The following is a 24,801-nucleotide window of genomic DNA, read 5'->3' as shown; positions in this document are numbered from 1 at the left end:
TTCCACCGAGTGAACCATCTTCTTAATCGACCATCTTTGGCCGTTGATTGCGTTGTTTGCTCGTACCTTTAGCGCCACCGTGCGACCACTCTCCTGCAATTCAACCACACATTTCTTGAAAATAAAGACTGAATCATTTTGTTGTTAAAGGCAATTAATTGTTGAATATGCCGTGAGCACGACAATAAATGTGCGTTTATTGGGAAAATCTGATAAAACGATGTGCGAAACATATCAAAAAGGGACCGTTAACAACGTTAAATCGTATTGGTCAAACAGAGCGCATGCGCATAGACGCCTCACTTTGTCGGGAGTGTTTGTTTTGTTGGTCTCGCTCGGCCGTTGAACGCTTTCCCATTGATGTAACGAGCACATCACCGCCCGTTCTCCTGCGCTTGTATGAAACCCAACGCACAGGCTGTCAAATCAAGCTAGTGACCACATCAGCCTGGAAGCCTCCGCCGGCTGAGAGACTGCTGGCTCATCTATCGTTAGCTTTTGTTACAGTTTGATTCGGTTATCGACAGTTTGCACGTTTTAATAACGGTTATTATATTCTGTAGTGATTTGTTGGTCTCGTTTTTGCTTCCCACTGACAATGGCTGATCCTAAATACGCAAACTTGCCGGGAATTGTAAGTGGCTAGCGCTAACAGACAGATTAGCTAGATTGCTAACGTTACTTGGCAATGCTAGCTCCAGGCTGTGACAGCTAAGCTAGCTAACGTCTATGCACTTCACTCTGTTATCTCCTTATTGTTTGCACCTACTATACAACTAGCGTCAATAATTGCAGATTCTTAGTTGCTAAACTGTCAGGTAATGTTGTGTCTTGTGATACAAGCAACCAGAGAACAAGTGCTCGCAAATACGTGTTGTTGAATGGGCCGGGGCGTTGGCCAGGCTAGTGACAATAAACGGGATATCTGATCATTTGATATATTGTTTAACTGATTGTTTTATTAGGCCTTTAACGAGCCGGATGTGTATGAGACTGGTGACCTCCCAGAAGATGACCAGGCTCAGTTTGAGTCGGTGAGTGGACGTTTTGTATTCAATGTTAGTTTGCAGACTGTTAGCTGATTCGCTGCATATTAAGCTAACCTAACTAGCTAACAAGTGTTTACATCTGATATAACGGAGATAGCATTTAATCCTTGATTGCGATAAGTGTGCATTATCTGTACCATGTTTAAACACCTTAACATGCAAGTACTTGTCTTACTATTACTAGTGACATGACAAAGCACTGATTGTAGTTTAGTATTACTTTATTAACAGTGATATTTAAATTAAACAGCGTCACTACATTTGTGCTGTCCTTACTAACTTTGTAGGGCACATTAAAAAATGTTTTGTCCACCAAAAGATGTAACATGAAAACTATGACCTCTTGATTTTATTGATGCATAATCTGTAAAGCTTATGAATCTTCAAAAAACATATACATATTATGTTCATATTTCATTAAAAAAATGCAAAGATGCCCTTTTCACATTACTATTTACCTTATCCTTCATATATTATGCATATTAGCCTGTCTGTTCATTCATACAGGAAGGACTAAAACCCTTCCCTCAAGTCCCATTCAAGCAGCCTCAAGGAACAAAGTCTACTGTCGCAGTTTATAACTATGTCATCGTGATGGTCTTGTGATGCCTGTTCTCACTGCTATCTAACTGTAACATTAAGCAGAGTTAGTGGTGGCTTTGTGTGAGTACAGTCCTTTTACAGTGCTAATAATTAGCACTAAACAGCTGAAAGATGCTGGTCTACTTTTAAACATGTCTGGGCTATTTGCTGACCAGCTGAGTGAATCCTAATTGGCATTTTCCCTTCCATGTTTCCACATTCCTTCTTCCCAATCCCTTGCCCTTGATTTGACTCTTGCCCACCCCTCCTGGGACCCTAGTTTGTACAAGTAAGACTGGCTCCATTTTACTCTGAGTGAGCTTAATGCCATGCCTTTTATGCATGTTTTTTTTTTTTTTTTTTTAAATCTCATATCCATTTTTCCTACCTCTATTGATTGGGATGAAATGAGAAATGGATCGATGGAGTGACCCTTCTGTGTGCTCTGTGATTCATCAAGTTGTGATTGTTTTGAAGTGCAAGGAATTGATTCTTTCCCTCCTATTTGTTTTGCTCATTTAAACTTTTTAAGGGAATAATGATGTTGATGGGTCTTCAGCGGCTCTTTAATTTGCTCTTTCACTGGGTCATGCTTTGACAAAGCAGTGAGGGCTCAAGTGTGTGTCTGTTTGAGTGTGACTGCACTGACAGGAGAAAGAAAAGTGTTTATTTGTTTTAGATATTTCCTCTTTTAACCTGTCATCATGTTCTAACAATTGCTTCCTGCCTAACTGCGCTATTCTGACTAACTGGATATTATAAAGGCCCCTGTACACTGTGTGATAACTTGCAGATTGATTCGACATCACATTTTGAGAGATGGAGATAATATAATAAAATATGTGCTGAACTGTTTGGTGAATCCCTGGTAAATCATGGTGTTAAATAGAGATTTTTTTAAATATTATTTTTCCTTCCCAATACCTGAACTTGCATATAGGCTGATACTGAGTACCAATCCAGTACCAATGCATTAAAAAAATATATAGATTTAACTGACTTTGGATGGATGTGAAATGATTGTTGTCATTTTTGTATTGCATGGCACAGGTTAAACCCTTTGTGAAACATTATCAAATATATATACAGAGAGTAGATAAAATAAAAAAATATCGACATTTTGCTAACCCTGCCTACCAGTAATCAGTTCTTTGTTGCTCTAAAAAAGTAGTTGCCAGCGGCTGCACAGAGCAACTTGCTATGTAGGTTGCTGTTTTAGGGCGGCAAAGAAGATTTGATTTCCTGTATATCTGATTTCTATCTGGATGGGAAACTACTTTTATTAATGAATTACATGGTATTGGATTGGTGCATAGATGTGCATACTCGCCAATACCCAATCCAGCATTTTAGACAGTATCAGAGGCATTTCCGATACTGATATCAAAACAGCTCTGGTTTTAATGATGTCAATAGGATAAAGAAATGCAAGCAGAAACATGGCATCAACTTGTGCAGTCCAGCTGCGTCACTCTCGTATTTTGAAAATGCAGTTGAACAAAAAACAGGCTTTGGTATGGTGCTGGCACGTCTGTGTTCACAAAATGTTCTTCTTTGTCAGAGCTCCACAAACTCTTTTGTTTGCCATCAGCCTTTTAGTTTATGCCTACTACTTAAATCAAATATTGTGCTTACACTGTTGTGTTGGCCAGTGTGTTATATGTCATTTCATAAAGGAATGCACTGGATTGGTATCCGCACTAACACTGGCCATATTAGGTAGATCAACTATTGGCCAGATGTGACTGATCCACATTGAGATGAAGGTTTTTTAGTCAGTTTTTATGCTTTCATTTACATAAATGTTGTCACTTTTTAGTGCCACGTCTATCCCTGACCTATCTCTGGTTTCGTGCTATATTCCGTTTGGTTGTTTTGTAGATGTTGACTGTACTAATGGCAGAAGTCATTTAAAATTTGTCCCAAATTTCTGACACTTCCTGTGGTCACCAGTACTGTAAATCAGCCATTGGGGGAGGTATTTTGTAGTGTGAACTAAAACCAACATCTTGAATTGATGACCAAAGATATCATTATGGTTTTTTTCTGGGACAGCCCAAAATCTCACAGTGCACAGGGGCCTTGACTTGGATATACTTCATTAACAGTGCTGGTTTAGCCTAGCGGAATAATTTAGGATGAACAGCATGTTCTTAAGAAATAACTCACCCTGATGAATGGTTTATAATTAATTACAATTTTTGTAACAATGCATTTTACAGGTTTTAGGCCTTTCCTTGTCCTCCTTTTAAGCACCCTCAAACCACACGTTACCCTTCATTCTGACTCATGGATTGTCTTTTAAAACACCAACCCACTGCATCCATAACATAATGTCGTGAGACCTGCAATGCCCTCCATGAGAGCATAAGGTCGCACTGCATTATGAAGTGCAGTACGGTATCAAAGGAGAAAGTAACTTGTTTGTGTTAATGGACCATCTTACCACCCTGAATCGGGGAAGAGAGAAAGAGTTGGAGACATCATAAGCAGTCTGAACAGTGTGTCTCCAGGGTTTTTAGCAGCAACACTCAGAACACTGCTCTCTTTCTTATCTTTCCCCGACCCTGGCCAACTGTTCCTGTTGTGTGCATGGCATGTGATAACCACATTAATCTGTGTTGTCTCTCTCTCTCCCCCCTACTTTTTTCTCTCCCTCTGCTCTTCCGTTACTTTCTCTAACTCTCTTTGGAAACCCAAGGAGCTGGTAAGAGCCTGACTAACTCTCCTCCTCACTCTTCCTCCTCCTCCTCCTCCCTGCATCTGTGTAACTGTCATGTGTTGTGTGTGTTTTGTTGATCTGTCTCCTTTTTTTTTTATCCGAATCTGTGTGTGAGCCCGGATTCATGTCATTTATCTGTACGCGTCAGTGGTGTTTTAATCTTACCCATAGCCTGTAGTTCATCATAATTGATCACTAGGAAGTTTGGATCAAATGATGCACTTTTTTGTGCTCCCCCCAGAATCACTAATCACAAAGCCGTCATTTAGAAAAGAAAGCGTTAGTGGCTTCCAGCTTTTCATTCACATAACATTGATTTTACCATAGTAGATGCTGAATGACACATTTTTATAAAAGCTGAACCTTTTTAAAGATAGTCTGAAGAGTCTACAATCAGGCCTAGGTAAAACTGTGGCTGTGAGAAGCATCATTTTGCACATTTGTCTCTTGCCTGCTGGTACTCTAAATTATGTTGAAATAATCTGCTTTTGGACAAGCCTAAATAATTGCTGTGAGGCTCTTGCATATTCTTATGATTTATGGCTACAGTGGCTTTTAATTTCTGAGGGTATCTAATCTTGGTAAGCGGTGATGCACTTGTTGACTTAACCGCATAATTCAGTATTCTTTAAATCATTACGGGGCAATGATCAAGCCAAGTGTAGAATTTTTCTCTCTGATAATACCGACCTGTCAACATATTTCAAGTCTACCTTGGGCTTTGAGACTTATGGCTCACTGGCTCAGTAAGCCAAGGCTCATTTTGAAGCCTTTGCTGTCTGTTTAGTCTAACAGCCCTTTTAGGATCTGTTTATGTCTATCTGACTTTATTCCCTGGTGTTTCAATGACAGGAGGAGCTCTGCAGTGACAGCGTGGAGAGGATCGTGGTCAACCCCAATGCAGCCTATGACAAGTTCAAAGACAAGCACGTCAACACCAAGGGGCTTGGTCAGTTCATAGTTGATTGTAAAACACTCTGAACATTATCTTTTTTTTTTTTTTTTAGTCATAATTCATTGAAGGTGCACTATGCAGGATTTCATGATTACTGGTTGTAAATGCAGCTTTCAAACTTGGCCCCTCCTCCCTGGCACAACAAGACAGAGCAGCGGTGGGCAAGTGAGCTAGAGAGTAAATGAAGTTAGGGAGTGGCGTTAACGAGAACAGCAGTGAATTCGTTTTTATCTAATTGTTTCACGGTGGTTTCATTCTCAGGCACAAATAAACAAACCCACACCTCGCAACAACAATGCAGGAAGGAAGGATGAATTCCACTGAAGCGCATGGTTGTGTGTGTGTGGCTCAACCTTGCCCTCACTCAAACAGACACACTGACCTCACATCCACAGAGCAGAGGAGAAAAACAGCTGGTCATTATGTTTTTATGGAGTCTTGACCTCGTGTTGCTGCTAGCTGGGGGCTGCAAGCTGCTACCCAAAGGTTAAAACCCAGAAACGTCCCAAACAAACCAAAATAAGAAGAAAAAAGAAAATACAGACAAAAGGCAAAGTCTCTGATAGACATTGCCACACACTGCGAGTGGGGCATTTGTGAGGATTGAGAGGATTGAGAGGGATTACTTATGTGAGTCTATAATTTTTTTTTGGTAGAAAAATCCTGCATCATATGCCTTTTAATTTAATTAACATATTAAGCTTACACAGAAGTGTAACATCACCTTTAGTAGGGATACGGTTTGCTTTTTACAGAGTGCTGTTTCTGTTCTTTAGTCTACTCTCATTGATATAAATGGGGTGAACCAATAATAGAATCACCTGCCTATAGAAAGCAACACATGTCAACAGTGCCACAAACTGCAGTCTCCAACATGACCATACATTTTGATCAACACCTCTGATTACACTGCTTTAGGTTTAGTTATGGCACGTGATAAACAGGCAACTGAGTGTATTTCCTTTATTAGAAATGCTTCTGAGGTTGTCATTTCCTTATATAAAATACCTAAGACAGTCTTGTGACCAGTAATCACCACAAATACGTACAAAAAGTACATGTAAATACAAAAGCCATACAAAACAACACCACTGTCATCTTTTTAAGAATACCTGTTGCATTTTTTAGCTTTTAATAGATGAAGAATTTGGCAAGAGAAACATAAATGACCATTGTTACCAGACATACACAGTTAAGAACAAGTTTGCAAAACACAAGACTGGCAGACAAAGTTCACAGTAAGGTCAATTTTACATACATAGCCCAGTGTAGCAGATCACAAGTTTGCCTAAAGGGGCTTATAATCTGTACAGCAAATGTCACCCTCCTTTCTTTTCAATCCACGCTTAGGATAAAGAAATACCCTCCCAAAAAACCTTTAATGGGAGAAAAAATGGAAGAACCCTCAGGAGGAGTGGCGAAGGGATCCTTTTCCCAGAAAGAACAGACACGCAAAATGTCGTGTCTAACCAATAACCTATGTAATATGATTACAATATAGACAAACCAAATTATAAGCTATACATAGAATGCAAACATGCCACAAAGAAAATGGATCCGGGAAAATGTCTTGCCAGGTGTTTCCAAACAGCTAGAGCCTGTGCCACATGACCTCTCCACCCTGTAGCTTGGAAAGAGGACAGACTACACAAACACACAAGAGGCATAACTGAAGCTCATCATTCACACACATAGGAGAAGGAAACAAACACAAGGAGGGAGAGAGAGAGCTGTTGCTTCAAATGCTGCTCTTCTGGTACAGGTCTAACAAAACAGGTTCATCCTTTTGTTGATTTTGAGCCCCAAATCATGTTCTGGCTCAGACTGGGCTTTCCTCCTGACAACCAGTCTGTTTTTGTTCTCTCACAATACATTTGTCTCCTTTTCACAGACTTCTCAGACAGAATCAGTAGAAGCAGAAGAGTGGGCTATGAGTCAGGAGAATTTGAGATCGTGAGTACACTCTGTTCAGCAGAAATTCATTACTTCACTTTTTATTCTTTTAGAAGATGTTCAATTTCAGGGTAACAGCACCATTAGGATTTATATTCCACTCGCTACATATGTTTTCTGATAAAGTCAGGAGTCTGATCTCTTTGTTTATTTATTCATTTTATTTGTAAAGGGACCACGTGCAGTATTAAACATAAATGTAGCGAGAAGCCAAATTTCTGTGCTACTATCACTGTGCTGTTGTGTAATATTCATACCATTTCTCACGTCTCTGAACATTGTTTAGCTTGGAGAGGGCTGCGGAGTGAAAGAGACGCCCCAGCAGAAGTACCAGCGCCTGGTGAATGAGATCCAGGAACTCACTCAGGAGGTGGATGCTATCCAGGTGAACTGACAGCGAGACACACACACACTCACACTCACACTCAAGCACACCCCTCCTTTGCCTATAGGACTTGGCAAGGGATGGTACACGCTGATTATCCAGCCTTTATCTTGCTGTCTGCACACAAATTCAGGAGCCCTTCACAGAGGGATTTTCCTCCACTCTGCTCCTTGACCGTGTCATCATGTATTTATTCAGAGGAGTTCAACCTTTTAGTTAGAACAGTTTCAGAGTTGGAATATATATGTCCACTTCTTACTGTTGTACTAGAGACCTGAGCTTGTACGGCGTGTGCACTGAAGCCTTACATTCACCCTGAAAATGAGTTGATTAAAACTCGTGCAAGAAATTGCTTTTCAGACTTACAAAGACCCCTCAACCCAGAAACTAATTAAACCTCGGGTGTCATCAACTTGGATACGCACGGAGCAGGGTCCGCTGCTCTATGAGTCTAACACCAAGTTCAAGCTGTGAATTGGCAGTTTTTGTGACAGAATCCGTGGGTTTTAGCTCATGCAGGTCATGCTGGCAGAGTAAGCAGCCTGTCTGTGGGGAACAAGCTGCTTCTCTGCTACATGCTCTAAATTTAAACTGTGAACGACCTCCTCGGAGCAATTAATTTGCTGTGTGTCCATTCACCAGGGTGAATGTAGTAAATAAACAAGTGAACTGCAGCATGTACGGGTGAAAACATACTGTGATTTACGTATATAGACCAGATTAACTGAGCAATAATGAAATAATACCATAGTTTAATGATAATGTGCCTAAGTGTCACGCAGTGATAACAACAGAAATCTGACTGCACATGTCCAAAGCTGTGCTGGACAATGCTTGATTATTTTGCCTTTTGCTATTGTTAAGGAACATTCTGGCAATTTTCAACCTCGTTTTCTCATTATTGTGGCTGTTTTGAATATGGGTCAAAAATATTTTGAACCAGTTGTAGAGATTCAGGAAGCAGGACTCCAGCAAAGATATCAAGCAAAGCAGCACAAGCAGCCTCCCACAGTTTCCAAAGTAAACTTCAGTTTTACATAAATAATTGAGTCTAAACAAAAGAAAACACAGAAATGAGCCCTCTGTATTTAGTCATTTAATTTGGTTAGCCTTAAAGTCGAGATGAAATTTGAAAAATGCCTTTTATACCACATCCTTGGCCATATTGTGTACCTTTTAAACATGTGCCAAAAAATCATCATCAAGTCATTCAATCATGTTTACCTCCTATTAAACAAGGTATGACATGTGCTTTCTTAAGATAGTACCAAACAATTTCAACAAGTAACATCAGATGTCCTCCATCTGAGCTAAGATTCATTCATTAGCTAGCTAGCAACAGCATGCTATGTCAGTGTGTCTGTAGGTGTTCGCCACCTCAGACCTTGTTCCGTTTCCCCAAAATACCATGGTTACAGGCCTGCTGGCTTGTATTTATTCACTGTAAGGAAAGTGGTATTTCTGACAGCTCCAGATTAGGCACACAGCATTTTACAGTCGACTGTTTCACCAACTACATGGAGCATACAATGGGCTTTGTTTCTCTCTACCTGACAGATACTGCTGTCCCATCGGTGTACACCGCCAAGGCCTCCTCTACTATAATTCTCCAATGGGACACAAACTTTTCAACAACAAAATCAAATTCCTCCCAATCTTATATTCCACCTGCCTATCCTGTTTCACTTGGACAGATGTCACAATACTGAGGCTAGATACTCACCTGGACTTTCAGGGTGGGTTGAGTAGGATATTCCTAAAACTCATATAAAAATAATCCCTCTCAATCAGTAATGCAGGGTTCAACGTAATTTTTTTCTTCATTTGCCCAGTCAGGCAAGTGTCAGAAATGTTCTTGCCCAGAGTCAGTTTTACTTGCCCCTTTACAAATTGTTAATTTATTCGCGATTATCAAATAACAACAAAGACTTAAGTTAATTGTCATTAAAAAATAACTTATTTTATCTGCCTTGCTCTTAAACATGCAACAAAGTGCACAATACATCATTGGAGTTTCGTCCACATCCTCTAATGCCACCCAACTAAACTCTTGTTTCCAGGATAATTGAAATGCTTGCTTGTGCTTCAGCTAATAAACTTTATCTTTACCCATCGCCATTTATTTTATTTAATTGCCTGATAGGTACTGCACATGTGCAGCTCTCAACAGAGATAAGGAGATTTACCAGCCTGACATGGCATTTTACTTGCCCAGTAGAACTGTCCAGGTGTCAGATCATAAGCATACATAAAAGAGGAGCTGTTGAGCCAGGGAGGAGGGGCCAACACTGAACTTGTGTTTGCAAACCGCAACTGACAAATCCTTCTAATTCTGCCTTAAGTAGATCCCTATGCAGTGGAGTACAGCAGCTAATCCCAACCTAGGTTAAAAAATACTGGAATATCCCTTTCCTTTTGTGCTGTCTGATGTATAATGTCAGTGTAAACAGATTTACTTTATGGCTAGTGCAAGAATGCATGTTTATGTACACAGTACATCGTCCTACTTTTTGAATCGGCATGGGACACATGTTCTCTATGAACGACATACCTGGTTGGGCGAGACAGACTTCCAGTCCTCGATTTCATCACCCTCTGTGTTGTTGTTCGGATAAACAACTGTCACTGCTTTGTGGAACTCAGTTACTCAACCAACCTGGTGTCTCTCTGCTTCCAGGCTGCGACAAAGGAAAGCAATGCAGAGGAGCGCCTGACCCCGGTGGTACTCGCCCAGCAGGCAGCGCAGCTCAAACAGCAGCTGGTTTCTGCCCATCTTGACTCTCTGCTGGGACCACAGGCACACATCAACCTGGCTGACCCAGATGGTGCGCTGGCCAGGTGAGCTGAGAGGGAAGGTGTCAAGGCAATAAAGCAAGAGGAAAAAGCATCTGGAAACTGAAACCTGAAGCTACAATCTATCAGACCCTGACGGAGTGATGAGCCAGTGGGCAGGGGATGGAGGGAAAGAAGAAGAGGAAAAAGGGGAAGAAATAGAGGGAGTTCGGAATAGGAGGTTGAAGGGGAGAGCAGGGGGAATTCATTTCGATGAACCTACTATAACCCAGATATACAGTAAGGAATGAGAGAGTAACAAGGCCAAGGCAGTACAGCTGGTATCAATTGCCCACATAAACCCCCCTGATCTCAGTGTAGCACTACCTGGGGAGCACCAGAGCGGATGGCCAGATGATTTAGGACGGGAAATAAAAACTGGAGAAGATGGCAGATTAGCTGAGGGAAGCCATAGTGAGAATAGAGACATACTGCTGCCACATGTCAGACCACAACTCTGAAATGAAGATAGAGAGGGAACAGTGACAGCGACACAAGTCAGAGAAGGGGAATAAAAACTGCTCTAAAACGATCCAAGCTCACACTGACCTTGCAGTTTACAACAGAGCTTGGAAAGATTGGTAGCAAGAGAGAGAGGAGGGGGCGCAGCAGCACATGGAGGTGATAACAATATTGAAAATATAATCCTTTTGTGTCTCCTCTTCCTTCCCTCCTCCAGGCGTCTGCTCACCCAGCTGGAAGCGGCCAAGGGCAGCCGTGGCAGCTCGGCAGGAGACAACAAGCCGACGGCATCAGCGAAGGGCCCAGATGGAGTGGTACTCTACGAGCTGCACAGCAGACCAGAGCAGGAAAAATTCAACGAGTCTGCCAAGGTAAAGTGGAAAGGGAGGTGGAGGGTGGAGGGAAGCAGAGTCAAGTGTCTGGGATGAATGCACTCGTGAAATGAGCAAATGTTTCAGCTGCGCGATCCGCTAGACGTGTTTGTGTTTTGGTTCTCATGAGAGGAATGTCAGAATATTTGGTGGTAAATAAATGGGACAAAAGGCGGGAAAGTGTGTGCGTGTGTGTTTGTGTCTTGTGGGATTTTGTTGTCACCGCCAGCCATGTGTTGCCTTGTTCCGTCCCTGTAGATGGCGGAACTGGAGAAGCGTCTAGCTGAGCTGGAGATGGCTGTTGGCTCAGGATCAGACAAGCAGGTACACACTGACTTACACAGAGTCTTTACACACACACACGCACACACACATCCTCTCTAATTCTTTTCTCATTCATTCACACTAATTCTGTTTATCTCCTTTGCTCTTTCACTTTCACACCAGTAGAATTTTCATGCTCCTGTTGCTGTGTAACAATCCACTAAGAGTCAAACTGAAATCTTCCACTTGATTTATGTAAATTGTGGATGTGGCTTATTTATTTTCCCACCTTGTACCTCTCAGCTGTTTGTCTATGCTTTGTCTTTATATCGAGAGCAACAAAACACCACAGTCCTTTTATGTGCACACATAGTTGGCAGATAAAGCTAATTCTGATTCTGATCATGCAGGGTCCTCTGAGTGCTGGTGTACAAGGAGCCAGTTTGATGGTAAGAAGTCAGTACTTTCTTTTGGAACACACTGTCTTAGGGGTGGACGGTGTAAACTGTATGGAAAGTAAACCGCTAGAGCGCACGCTGCTTTGTTTTGTTAAATAAAGAAAAAAACATCTCTGAAAGAGCTGCACACAACAAAGAGGAGTAGGAGTTGATAAAAAAGAACAGGTGCGGCCTCCAGTGTACGAGCATAGTCAGACAGTGAGCAGAAAATGACAATTTACAAATTATGTCATGTGAGTGTGGTTGCAAGGAGTGGTAATACAAGCAATATTTCCTGTCACCTCACATCAAAATATCTTCTGGAATATGAGGAAAGCAAAAGAATGCATCCTTCGCAAACGTCAGTTGAATCATTGATGGTGGGGTTTTTAAAATATTTTTTACAGCTGATTTGTACACTAAATGTTCTTAAAATGTCTCTGTCCTGTATGAAATATGTCCCAGTAATGCAGTTAAGAGTACAGTAATAGTAGGGCTGTCGCGGTAACAGCAATATCGCAATACCGTGCTAGTGACAAACTAACTGCAGGGTCCAGGCAACTGCTACAACCGCTATGTTCTTCCCTGTTTATCTACACTACACGAAAAAGGCCAGCAGTGTGACGAGGTGCTGAGAGTATTTTCTTTGCTGAGTGCTGTGTGTTTGCCATTTTTTTTCTGGTCACTAAGAGTTGAAAAATATTCAACTGTGGGTAAAACGCTGCAGCCACTCGTCGCTGTTACTTATAACCTCGCCGTCCAGTAAAAGTGGAGGATGAGCGTGCCAGATACCACAAAGTCCAGCCGTCACATCCTTCATGTACCAGTACTGAGCACCAACAGTAGAGCACAAACAAATACTGAACTCACAAAGAGCAGTGGCTCTGTCCTCTCTCCCTTTGTGCTTCAGCCTTCCCTTTATCTAGAGCGAGTAGGTTATTGTACCTTGTGCTGACAGTTTTACTTTCACGGATATTACGTATCCCTGCAACCAAAGTGGCTCAGCTGAAAAATCGCTGCACACCTTATTGCACCTCATTGCTCTTTTGTGCTCTGCATTCAACAACAAAGACTTCTTTTTAAAATTGTGTCGCCTTTGTCTTTTAAGAAGCAACAATAAGGTTTATTTACAAAGTACCGAAATCAGGATGAAAGAAGTAATTTGCAAAAACAACAAAAAAATGCAGTGATGCTGAAATATCACGCTGTTCAGCCTCCCTTAATCACCTCTGGGAGAATCTCTTCACCGTATGCTTTTATATTGAAATTTCAAGAAAAGACAATATACCAGGATATGTACTATTACCGTCCATGCTTCAGATTATACCTTTAGATACATTTAAGCCCATACCGCCCAGCCCTACACCTTATAGAGCTTGTGCCTGAATTCATAAGTCTGTGTATGTGATGTGCAGCCAGAGAACTGGGTCATGCTTCAAAGATGAATGACATCAGTTCTGCCAAGTTTGTTTATTGTTGCTGTGCCAGGAGTAAGAGCAAGAAGTTTTGTGTTCAGGCTGATATATAACTCGTGTGTGTGTGTGTGTGTGTGTGTGTGTGTGTGTGTGTGTGTGTGTGTGTGTGTGTGCGCGCACTTGTTTGAATCAGGACACCATAGAGCTCCTGCAGGCGAGGGTCAGTGCACTGGACTCTGCTACTCTGGATCAAGTGGAGGCCAGACTGCAGGTAACTAATCCACACACAGCATACAGCACAGGGTTAGGGGGTAAATGGAGGCTTTTGATTCCAGTGTCAGTTGCAATTTGGTTTTTCTTTCATTTATACAATATGTGTCTTCTAGAAACTTCATGTTTTGAAAGAACTACGTTGTTTTGCCGTCTTACAGCTGGATCACTGATCGATAATTTATCTATTTGCGTCCAATACAGAGATTAGTCGAGATGTGCCAACCAGGTGCAACAGCCAACCCAGCAAATCCAAAGCTCATTAAAAACTTAAATACACATTGTATCATGTGTATCTAACAAATGTTGGGCAGTAAGGAGGTCTGCACGCTGTTAGGCTCCAAATAAATAGTTTATTTCTCTTTTCATTTTTCAAGGCAGTGTTTCGATCTATGAGCTCTTCAGGCAGGTGTGAGGGAGAAAACAGGCTCGTGTTGTAGAGGCAGTAAAGAAGTACATACAAGACTTACCTGTTTTCTCTTTCACACTTGCCTGAGGAAGATCTTATAGATCGAAACGTTGCCTTGAAAAGGGAAAAAGAGAAATAAAGTATTTATCTGGAGCCTAACAGTGTGCAGAACTTCTTTGTGCCCTGCAGTGAAGTATTTTTTTTTGTCTCACACCTGAATAGTTTAGCCTGGATGTGGGCATACAAATGTTAAAATATCGAACGTGACAGATCCCAGCCTTTCCTCTGACTCTTGTATGTATTGATATCCACTACAGCTTGCCCACTAAAAAGAATCAAAAGGTACATACAGTGAGAAAGTCTTAGTGGTTATTGGAAGGTGTATTTTTTTTCTATTTGGACTTCAGCTATGAGCCTACAGTAATTCATTTTCAGACAGCCCTACACACAGTATCGTTATTGACACTGGAGAATGAGCAGTGCATTTGCTTTGTGGTGAAATACCAGTAGATACATTTAAAAATGTATTTACTTAACTTTGAAAATATGCTAAATTTCCTGTTTTCTGTCATGCATCTGAGTCACTCTAAACAGTACCTCTCGCACCAAACAAACAACTTTCCTTTTTTCTCTCCCATTAGAGTGTCCTCGGGAAGATGAATGAGATCGCTAAACACAAGGCAGCGATCGAGGATGCTGAGACACAAAACAAGGTTTGCAATCCCTGCACGTCCATCAGTGCAAACTAAGTGCAGTAATTAACTTTCAGGGTTACACGCTCCACCTTACTGGAGCTCCGTTACTGAGCACATAAGGATGGAAGACTTCTGGAAGATTCCTGAAATCATGAGAGTTCAGCTTTCATCAGGAAGTTGTATAATATGTCCAATAATCTTGGAGTATCATGAAAGATAATCTTGCTGGTTCAGTTTTAGCGACAACATATTGGTTTAGAAAACTAGTAAGTGACAGGGTCTGGCAGTCGGAGTAGTGCCATATGTTAAATGAGAATAATGCTGCCTTTAACAAACAGCTGGCTTCAAACAGTCAGAGCCAAACTGAAGTTTATCTTCAGGCTTTTTTGTAATTTTAAGTCAGTAATAAATCCAACTTTTAAGGGTTTTCATGTTAGATTCAGCTGTGAAATCATCTTGTGTGTCTGTGGAAGTGACTGTTTCAAAGTGCTGTACGCTTAAAAGGCCAGTAGATGGCAGAGCATGATAATTATCGTCATGGTGAATGAGGAAGTCATGCAGAGACATTTATTTTTGATACATAAAGTTATCGCTGTCTGAGCAGCTGCAGTGTTTTGACATTGTAAACAGGGTGTGCAACTACATAACAGAAGAAGAAGAATTTAAAAAGTAAATAAACATGCTTTAATGTAAATTGTATATGATAAAGTCATTGGACCCACAACAGACCGATGTCTTCTGCCGTAAAATACAGCAGGAGTATTTCTAGTATTCAGTACCACAGAGTCGCCAAGTTGAGTTTGAATTCTTGGGGTTACTGTTTATTATGATAATAGATTCAGGTTTTTATGTAAGCTTGACAGAAAGTCCCCACACTGCTTTAATGTAGACTACACAACATGATTGTCACTGTAAAAACATATTGATCATAGAGTTGTATAAATGTATTAACTGTTGTTCATTTATATAATTTACACTAGAATGTTTATCAGGAAGGTCATATCTGTAACTTTTGGGAACATAAACAGCTGGTGGGATTTATCTTGGTTATTCAATGTGCCTGTTTGTGTTTTCTTGTCAGGTGTCGCAGCTTTATGACGTGGTGCAGAAGTGGGATGCCATGTCCACTTCTGTGCCTCAGGTGGTGCAGAGGCTTGTCGCTGTCAAGGAGTTGCACGAGCAAGGTAACACACAGGAGCTAAAACTGGTTTAGAAGGCAATAACCCAAGACTTGATTTGTGTTCTCACATAACTCTCTAAGTCATGGTGTTTTCGGACCAGAGGAATTTTTATCACAGATCTAAGAACCTGCCTTTTTGTTGTGTCCGCACTGTAAGAACAAGGGACCTGCACACAATACTGCTTTGAGGGACTTTTTTAGCTCCTATTTCAGAGAGGGTATTCTCCCAACACAAGAGGAATCATGAGTGACATAATTGTACATTGATTGGTCAGACACATGAGCTAATGCAACCGCCATGCAAAAGCTCATCAGCCATGTAAACAAGAGACAACACTAAACACAAACAGCTTGTAGCAAAGAAAATGGAAGAAAACACAGACTTTACTGAGCTTATATGCAAAGGTGGAAGTACCATACGTGATTTTGCCTCATCAAAATGAAATTCAGCCACGGTCCGACTTAGAGTATGTCACTTCAGCGTTCCTTTGAGTGGTGCAATGCAAACAGAAAATAAAAAACCTTGAAGGTGTGTAGTTTTTGGAGCTCCCCAGATGGCAGTTCCTCTCAGTGAGTCCCCAAAACTGTTTGGTCTGAAAATACCTGATATTAGTTGAGGTTGTTACTGAACCCCATAACATTATATGAATGTACTGGTGTTGAGTAATTGGTTCATATTGCAAACACTGTAATAATATTGCTCTGGGGGCCCATTTCACCCTAGCAAGGATCATAACAATGAAAACTTTGATAATTTATGTTCTATTCTTTTATGTGGGGGGAGAAGAACCTTGAAATGACACCCATGAGAGTTCAAGGAGAGGATGTATGTAGGTTAGTGGGGGGTTGGGAGTGGCATTAAAGATTCAAAGTATGTAGGATGTAGCCACAGAACATAGCAGGGTGTGAACCCGGCTCACGTTTCAGGCGGCATGTGTGTGTGCCGGGAAGTCAGACTTGGCCAGAAAGATTTGCATTTGCAATGGGAGCGTCTGAGTGCGAGACAAAAGATGAAAACTAAGCGAAAATGGGATTCAAACGGATAATGGAATTAGACTAAACCATGCCATTCTATTATTACAAAGGGCAAAAAATCACTGAAAGGGAGACTCAGAATGGTAATAGAATTAGACTAAATCTAGCAATACTGTTAAACATGCCCTCAGGGAGAAAGAGATGCATGATATTATATATCACATTATCATCTTTTTATTATTTAGCACATGAAAGCAGAACCTTGGCATTAATAGATTATATTGATAATTCATTTCTGAGAGCTGAAAGAGGTCATTTATCATCCAGACTCTCTTTGCACTGATCTGTCACAGTCTGCAGCAAAAGGCTTCCTCGCTCAATGGGGTTTTAGCCGCACTGAATTTATTTTTGCTCTGTTTTTCTCTCTAGATTTTACTTTACAGATGAAGGCAAACAAGTGAAATAATCTTTCAAGCAGTCATTCATCAGTTTCAGATTACATTTGTCTCCACACTTCACTCTGGCTGAGGACAAAGACAATATTGCATTTTTAAGCACGTTTTTTTTTTTTTTACCACAAATTTGTAACTTTTAGAACTAATACTCCATCTTACTTCTACTTTGTCCCTCTCTCTTCTCTCGCCTCTCGATTCCACCTCATCCAACCCCACCGTGTCGTAGCCATGCAGTTTGGCCAGCTGCTGACCCACCTGGACACCACTCAGCAGATGATCAACAACTCTCTGAAGGACAATAACACTCTGCTAACACAGGTAGGAAGTTCAAGATCCATTGCACAGTGGGGACAACATAAATCAATTAAACACTGCTGGAGTGTGGCACTTAACTTCAGCAATGTTCAGTGTTCACTTTGGGTGTGAGCTACGACAACATAGGACTGTCAGACTTAAATATATAGACCGAATCACTGTGAAGTTGCACAGTCACTCCAGGTAGACAGCTGGCAATTGATTTTATCTGCGGAGATAAGTCAAATCGGCAAACTTGTTTTCATGTTTTAGCCGTAACTGTAACATGAAAATATATCGCTAAACACGGTGGTCCAACTTGTCTGATGTTGCTGCTGTGCTTATTTTATGTACTATGTTGCTTTGCTATCATCTTTGATAAACCAAATCTTCCTTCACAGAAGCTAAGGAATGTACTGCTGTGGATGGGGGCCGCAACAATGTGTATTTTAACCACCTAAAAAATCAGTATCACTTTTAAGTGTAGACTATATTTTTAATTTTTCCTCTGCATTCCCTTGTAGCTTAAACCAATGGAATAGATGCAGCGGTAGATCAGCAACCTCTTTGCTCTGCTTAGTAAAATTACTGTTTTTGTCAGTGGAGTCTGGTGGTTTTGAGGGTGCTTTTACACCCACTCTCTTTGGTTAGGTTCAATCAAACTCATGCTCATTTGCCCCCTAAGTGCGGTTCATTTGGGCAGGTGTGAACACAGCAATCACACTTGGGTGTGCACCCAAACAACAGTTACAAACAAACTCTGGTGCGGTTTGTTTGTGGTGAGAACGTGTTCCGACCTTGATGTGAACCAACTGCAGTCACATGACACATTATTTGGGTTAAACATGAGCATGTTACAGTCCTGGAGGATTATTAATGTGCACCTCCTCCTCTACTGCCTTAATATGCACATTCAGCACATCCAATGCATCAAAACATTGTTTTCTAGTTGGAGCCGTGCCTCGTTTTCAAACTGTATGGTTTGACTAAAATGAACAATGACAGCAATATAGTCCACGATGAGCAGCGCTAAAATCAACCTGCGTAGTTGTCCCTCCATTGTGACATTAGAAAGTGTCACATTTATCTTGCAAGTGTACTCTTCTTCAACGTTTTGTTTAATTACTGGATTTTTCCCACATGGAAATTCTGACCAATCAAGAGCAGCTTTCTGGTGCAAGGCATTTGATCTGGTCTGCTTGTAAATGATGCTGTGAGAACATGAACCAACTCTAGGCAATGCACCTTTGTAACAAAATTAGCCCCTGAATCAGACGAAAACAAGTGAACTCTAGGTCTGACAGCACCCTGAGATAACGGCTTCAGTTCCCTGCTAGAGAGGGCTGCTTGACCCCAAGAGAAAGATGTAATTATATTAGAAATATAGCGTACACTTTTTTTCAGTGGGCCATTTTTAGGTGACTAAAAACTAACAGAGGCAGTGTTTTATTAGTGCAGTTTTATTTTATGTACGTGACGTGGGGTTTTCTACCCAGAAGTAAGCGTGGATAAACATTAGGTTTTGGTCTATGCTATGCAGGAATTGTCGGTTACAGTTTGTAAACTGTTCAATAAGACAAAAAAAGGAAAATACAGGCAGAGAGCAGAGTCTCTGCAGATAAGTACACCACCAAGCACTTTGAGTGGGTCATAGATGATTGAGAGGGATTGCTTATTTATAAGTCTATACATTGTTTCTTTAGGAAAATCCTGCATGAACAAGGCCAATACAAATGCATGCTTGTCTCATTCTACACAAAAAGATGTCAAGCAATGAAATAATTGCTATCACCTAGTGAAAGTCCACTCTAGCTTTTTGTCCACAGAAGGTTTTTCACAGATTGAAAATGTCGGATTCATTAAAAAAAAATAACTACACAATCTCAACTACTCGCAAAAACTTTGTATGTGTAATAAACAAGTGTAAAGACATTGGACATTGGAGTGTGTTGTAAAGGCAGCTTTTCATGGCCAAAAGTAAAACTCTAACAAAGTGCAGCTACCCATTATGAGGACAGAGGCTCTATAAAGCCTCAGTCAATACTCATCCTGTGCTTTCACAGTTCAAGGCTTCTGGCCAGATGGACAAAGCAGCGCCTTGTCAAGTAAAGCGTTTCTTTTTTAATGGTTTCTGTTGAAACTTACAATCTTCTGCAGTCAGAAAAGTTGCAGGTCTTTTCATAGACTTCAATGTACTGTTGAGTGATGTGTCCTTTGGCTTCAGAAGGTTATTGAGTCTGACGTTAACATACTCACACAGAAAACATCTTTTTCTTTTGTTGGGAGCAATTATTCTGTAGCCTCCTGGAACAACACTGCCCTGTAATGATGGCTTTCCATTGCATTTTCAGTAATCGTGTTCTAACCCCCTGTGAAATTTACCTTACACATCCACAAAAGAGTTTGGAAAAATATTTACAAGGGCATCAACTGATAATTATTTTTATTACTGTCAACCTGATCATTATTTTTTTTCAATCATCTATTGCATGAAATGCTGATGTCAGTTTTCAGGACCCCAAAATGGCATTTTCAAATGGCTCGTTTTGTCTAACCAACAGTCAAAACTGAAAGATATTACATTTAAAAAGATATAAAACAGGAAAGCAGCAAATCCGCATACTAATGAAGCAAAACCAGTGAATATACTGCATTTTTGGTTGATTAAAGGAGCTCTATACAACATTCAGATTATTAATATGGCAGCAAACCACTATTTGCTGTGTAAAGATACAGTGGAGTAATGGCTTTCTGAGCAGAGAATGAAGTCACGCTCCCTCCAGCCCTTTTTAGATAGTAATTGTGCACATTTGCAGGAAAGCCCAATCAGTCTTCTTTCAGCATTGGCAGTATAAAAACAAAATAGGGGAGTGCAGGAAAATGCCACCTACCTACTTTTGTTCATACAGAATGTGCCTTTTTCGGGGCAATGGGGGGGCGTGAGCAAGTAACAAAACGTGTAGCTCAGCGTGTGACGTAAACAGTGACGTGGGAAGCCGCGGCTGGTCAGTCCTTCAGCAATTCTCTCATAAGCCGCTCTGCACCATGTTTAAACTGCGGTTGAGCTGATATGGGGACATCATCATCACAGAAGCGTACTGCCCACCTTCCATTTCCCTGTGTTAACACCATTAGCAACAGTGCTGACAGAGCTAACAGTCTTAACCTGGAGGTTAGGTGTTATGCTTCCACGATGACACCGTCCTGATATCAGAGGTAATTGCCACATCAGGGCAGTGCAGAGTGACAGTATTTAGCAAGACAGTGGGACACACACACAGGACTCACATGCACCAATGTGCACACGCAGCTGGACCATCTAACGCAACAAAGAAAAGAGAAGCTCGGATTACAACACACGTAGGGAACGTGACTTAGTTCTCTGCTCGGGGCGTCATTACTCCACTATATTTTCACATAGCAAATAGTGGTTTGCTGATGTAATATTGCTCTGAATATCACATATGGAAGCTTTAAACTACAGAAACAGTAAATTGATTGTCAAAATAGTTGGCGATTCATCTTCTGTCCATCAGTTTATTGACTGTTTGTTTTAGTTCTAATATTAAAGTAACCATTAAGCCTTTAATTTAATTCCCAGAGCCCAAGGCAATGTCTTTAAAAGTCTTATTTTGTGCGATCAACTTTCCAAAAGATATTGCTACTTTTCTAGATACTCCCTCCTCAAAAACTGCCTATTTTTTACATCTCTAATCCTCATCTGCTCTTTTACTCTTCTCATTCACTTCTTCCCTAACCTGCTGTTTCCCCCTCTCTCCCCCGTCCAGGTCCAGCAGACAATGAAGGAGAACCTGGTGGCTGTAGAGGAGAACTTCGCTGCACTAGATCAGAGGATGAAGAAGCTCAGCAAATAAACGGTAGCAGAGTTCGGACCAGTTTGGGAGAAGAGTGTAGAACATGGACAAATCTGAGCTGGCTGGAGAGCACAGAGAGGGGAATGGGGGTTTAACTCTGTCCTTTCCGGCCATCCCTCTCTTGCTCTCTACTTTGCCTCTGCCTTTTTTTTTCACTAAGTGGAATGTTAGAAAGTTGGAAAAGATGGAATAACAAACAAAAAAAAGGAGACCAAATGTTCTTGTCCGCCCTCCTTTCCTCTTCCTTTCTCTTGCATCAAACTGATATCAACTGAAAACACATCTGTCCACTCTATACATGCCACTGATTGCAGTCCCATGTTAAGCTTATTGACTTTTAGAATGGTTTGTTTTTATAATTATTAGTAAGAAACAAAAAATTCCTCCATTCCTTTCCGATCCTCGCCCTTTTACTGGATTTATACTGTATAGTCGGGTCACACTAAATGGATCACAGTAATGTTGAGTTGATGGGTGACACATGTAAAAATGAAAAAAATAAATGGGGATCTATTGTCTTCTAGTGTAGCAGGAGCACGTTTGTGCGAGTGTCAGGGCCAAGTCACGGAAGGAAAGCTTGTAAATATGCCTGTGTACCTTATTGTTTCTTCACGCTCAGTCGCTTGTAACTATATTATTATTATTATGACTGAGACCGGACACCACAGACAAACTTTTAATCTGCTTTGTCATTGCCTACAAGTCAACTGTATTGTACATCTGTGGTCATGGAAACAGATCAATAAAATAAAGCGCGACAACCTTGAGTCCTTTTTTTCCCCCGTGAGATGAAGATTATGCTTTATAATAATCACTTAAGTGCTGACATAGCTGCGCACTTCATACTTGAAGGGTTGAATGGAAAATTAAAAAAAATTTAGAGTACCATTTCAGAGTACTGATTCTAAACTAAACCAAATAAACTTATTTTTTAAGTTATTCAAGATGTCAACTATGAAAAGTATCTCAGGATAAGAGCACAGTGCAGACCTGAACACAAGCTGTACTCAAAATCTTCACGCTCTGCTAACTAGCCTTGGAAGTACACAGTTAAATTAACCACAGAGCCAGAAGGACAATGACCAAGTGTCAGGAAGACACTAAATTTGTCTTAAAAAAAGCCTATTAAGTATGTACAATTCTTAAACCTATAAAAGAAAACATAAAAAAGTCAGAATTGTATAAAAAGTTACTAAAAATATCAAGAATACTCATCTCTGATGCAACATTACTAGGAAATAATCTGCTCAAAATTCATCCAAATCACTTGTTTTACACAAACTTCCTGCAATTATTATATAATATGAAATGTCCCAAAAATATATCACTTAGTGAGGGGCCTTAGTTTACTCAATAATAGAAAGGAGTCCCTTAAGGAAAAAGGTCGGGAGCCACTGTTAAAGAGCATGTGGACATGTCCTGGCAGATACCTGAACAGGAAACTATCAGATGAAGGTAGTGGATGATGCAAGGTTACAAGTTCCCTGTAATGAGTCATCAGCTGCTGGTGTTACAAAACACTGCCATGATACTACATTATGTATAACACATTGTGTAGAGAGGGACAACTTGAACATCACATCTGACTTCTTAATTAAATTATTAGCTGGTACACATAAAGGTATTCAAAACCTCAAAATAACATTTAAAAAAACCCCTTTGTGTTTAGTTTATCGTTAGCTGTTATACCATTTATAAACACTAGGTGGCAGCAGAGCATCTAATAAAAAAGGTGACATTGTACACTTTTATTTAGCCTTCAGACACCACGAAATAGACTCCATGAGTGCAGTCATACTTTAACATATTTCTGTCCTATCATATTTCCCTGTAGAAATACATTATATATGGGTATTTTTTATACTTAATTATCTGTCTGTATAAATATAAAGATACATTTGTTGGTCTTGAAGATAGTGACGATGGCCTGGTTGTGTGTGCACCCACTTTATTGACTGCACCTGTGACAATTATCCAGTGCTGCTCTGATTGCCTGGCAGCTGACACCAGCCTTGGCATGTCTGTGAGCTGCCTTCTTTTTTAAACACACCCCGATGAAGACTGAGTTGAAATGTGTAGAAGCTAAGGCTGTTTGTTGAAGGCTTTGTAACTGATGCAAAGCAGTTTGCCTTGGTATTTTTTGTTTATGGCTTATTGATTAAAAAGCAAAGTACAAGTTGAACCTCTCTCTTCTGTTCTGGTCTCTTGATATGTCAGTGGAGCCAAAGAAAACCTGTTTTTTGGTAGTGAACGAGCACTCCTCAGACAATTTATTGGTCTCTTACAAATCTATCACACTCACAAAATATTAAATCGGGGTGTCTGAGGGTCCTTAAAAGGTCTTAAATTCAATTTTATAAACATTAGGCCTTACAGTCATTAAATCAGGGGTGTCAAACATATGGCTTGCGGGCCAGACCATAGCCGACCAAAGGGTCCAATCTGGCCCACTTAATCACTTAGCTAAGTGAGAAGTCATTAATTCCAGTTTTTCAATCAACTATTCTGCTATTTCTATTTGTCCAAATGAACCAGTTCCTATTTCTTCACAGAGGTAAATGGGAAGCCAGAGTGCTTGGCTCACAGCACCTTTCAGCACTTTTACACTAAAAGAGAATGAAAAATTTGAAGGTTTTGTTACTAACAGGTTATTATGCGGTGGTTCTACTGGTCTGACCCACTAAAATGTGTTTGACACCCCGGCATTAAACAGTCTTCAATTTGAATTTGCAAGGTCTTAATTGCCACAAATATTTCATCTAATGTCTTTTAATTTCTTTTTTCTCAAAATGAGTCAAGCTCTTCTGCGTGAACCGCAACATTTCTGACGTTACAAATCATCAAACATACCACCGAACCTGTCTGTTTACTTCAAACTTGGACTTACCTTCTGGCAAAACATATATTGACCTAACTCTAATAACCATATTCCTACATAAACCTACCTCTGAACAGGACTACACATAGCCTATATTACCTACTGTTATACTTACCTGTAATGCTTGAATAATAAAAAGATGATTCGTCTTAAATGTGGTCAAAAATTATCTTAAAAAGGTCTTAAAAAGAATAAAATTCGAGTGTCAGATACATGTAGACACCCTGTGTTAAATCACCAACAATAAAGTCACTTTGGTAATCCCTAAAAGAAGATTAAACTGAAATTCTTGATTGACTGAATTTGAGGGAGACAGTAAGAGCTCATTTTAGTTCATACAACA

At 40.4% G+C, this 24,801-nt stretch overlaps 1 protein-coding gene across 1 annotated transcript; it reads left to right on the top strand.

Annotated features, from left to right (window-relative positions):
* Positions 1-416: 416 nt before the first annotated feature.
* On the top strand, positions 417-22,341 carry dctn2 (dynactin 2 (p50)). Its single transcript, XM_049576133.1, has 14 exons — positions 417-634; positions 966-1,034; positions 5,206-5,302; positions 7,200-7,261; positions 7,548-7,646; positions 10,324-10,484; positions 11,158-11,311; positions 11,570-11,635; positions 11,986-12,024; positions 13,621-13,698; positions 14,748-14,819; positions 15,883-15,985; positions 17,638-17,729; positions 21,494-22,341. Exons 1-14 carry the CDS (start codon positions 599-601, stop codon positions 21,578-21,580), a joined length of 1,215 nt encoding a protein of 404 aa, XP_049432090.1. The 5' UTR covers positions 417-598; the 3' UTR covers positions 21,581-22,341.
* Positions 22,342-24,801: the final 2,460 nt, after the last annotated feature.

The sequence above is a fragment of the Epinephelus fuscoguttatus genome, linkage group LG1 (assembly GCF_011397635.1).
Source record: "Epinephelus fuscoguttatus linkage group LG1, E.fuscoguttatus.final_Chr_v1".
In the NCBI taxonomy this organism is placed as follows: Eukaryota; Metazoa; Chordata; class Actinopteri; order Perciformes; family Serranidae; genus Epinephelus; species Epinephelus fuscoguttatus.
The sequence above is the reverse complement of the archived record's forward strand: the minus strand, read 5'-3'. Positions and strand labels throughout refer to the sequence as shown.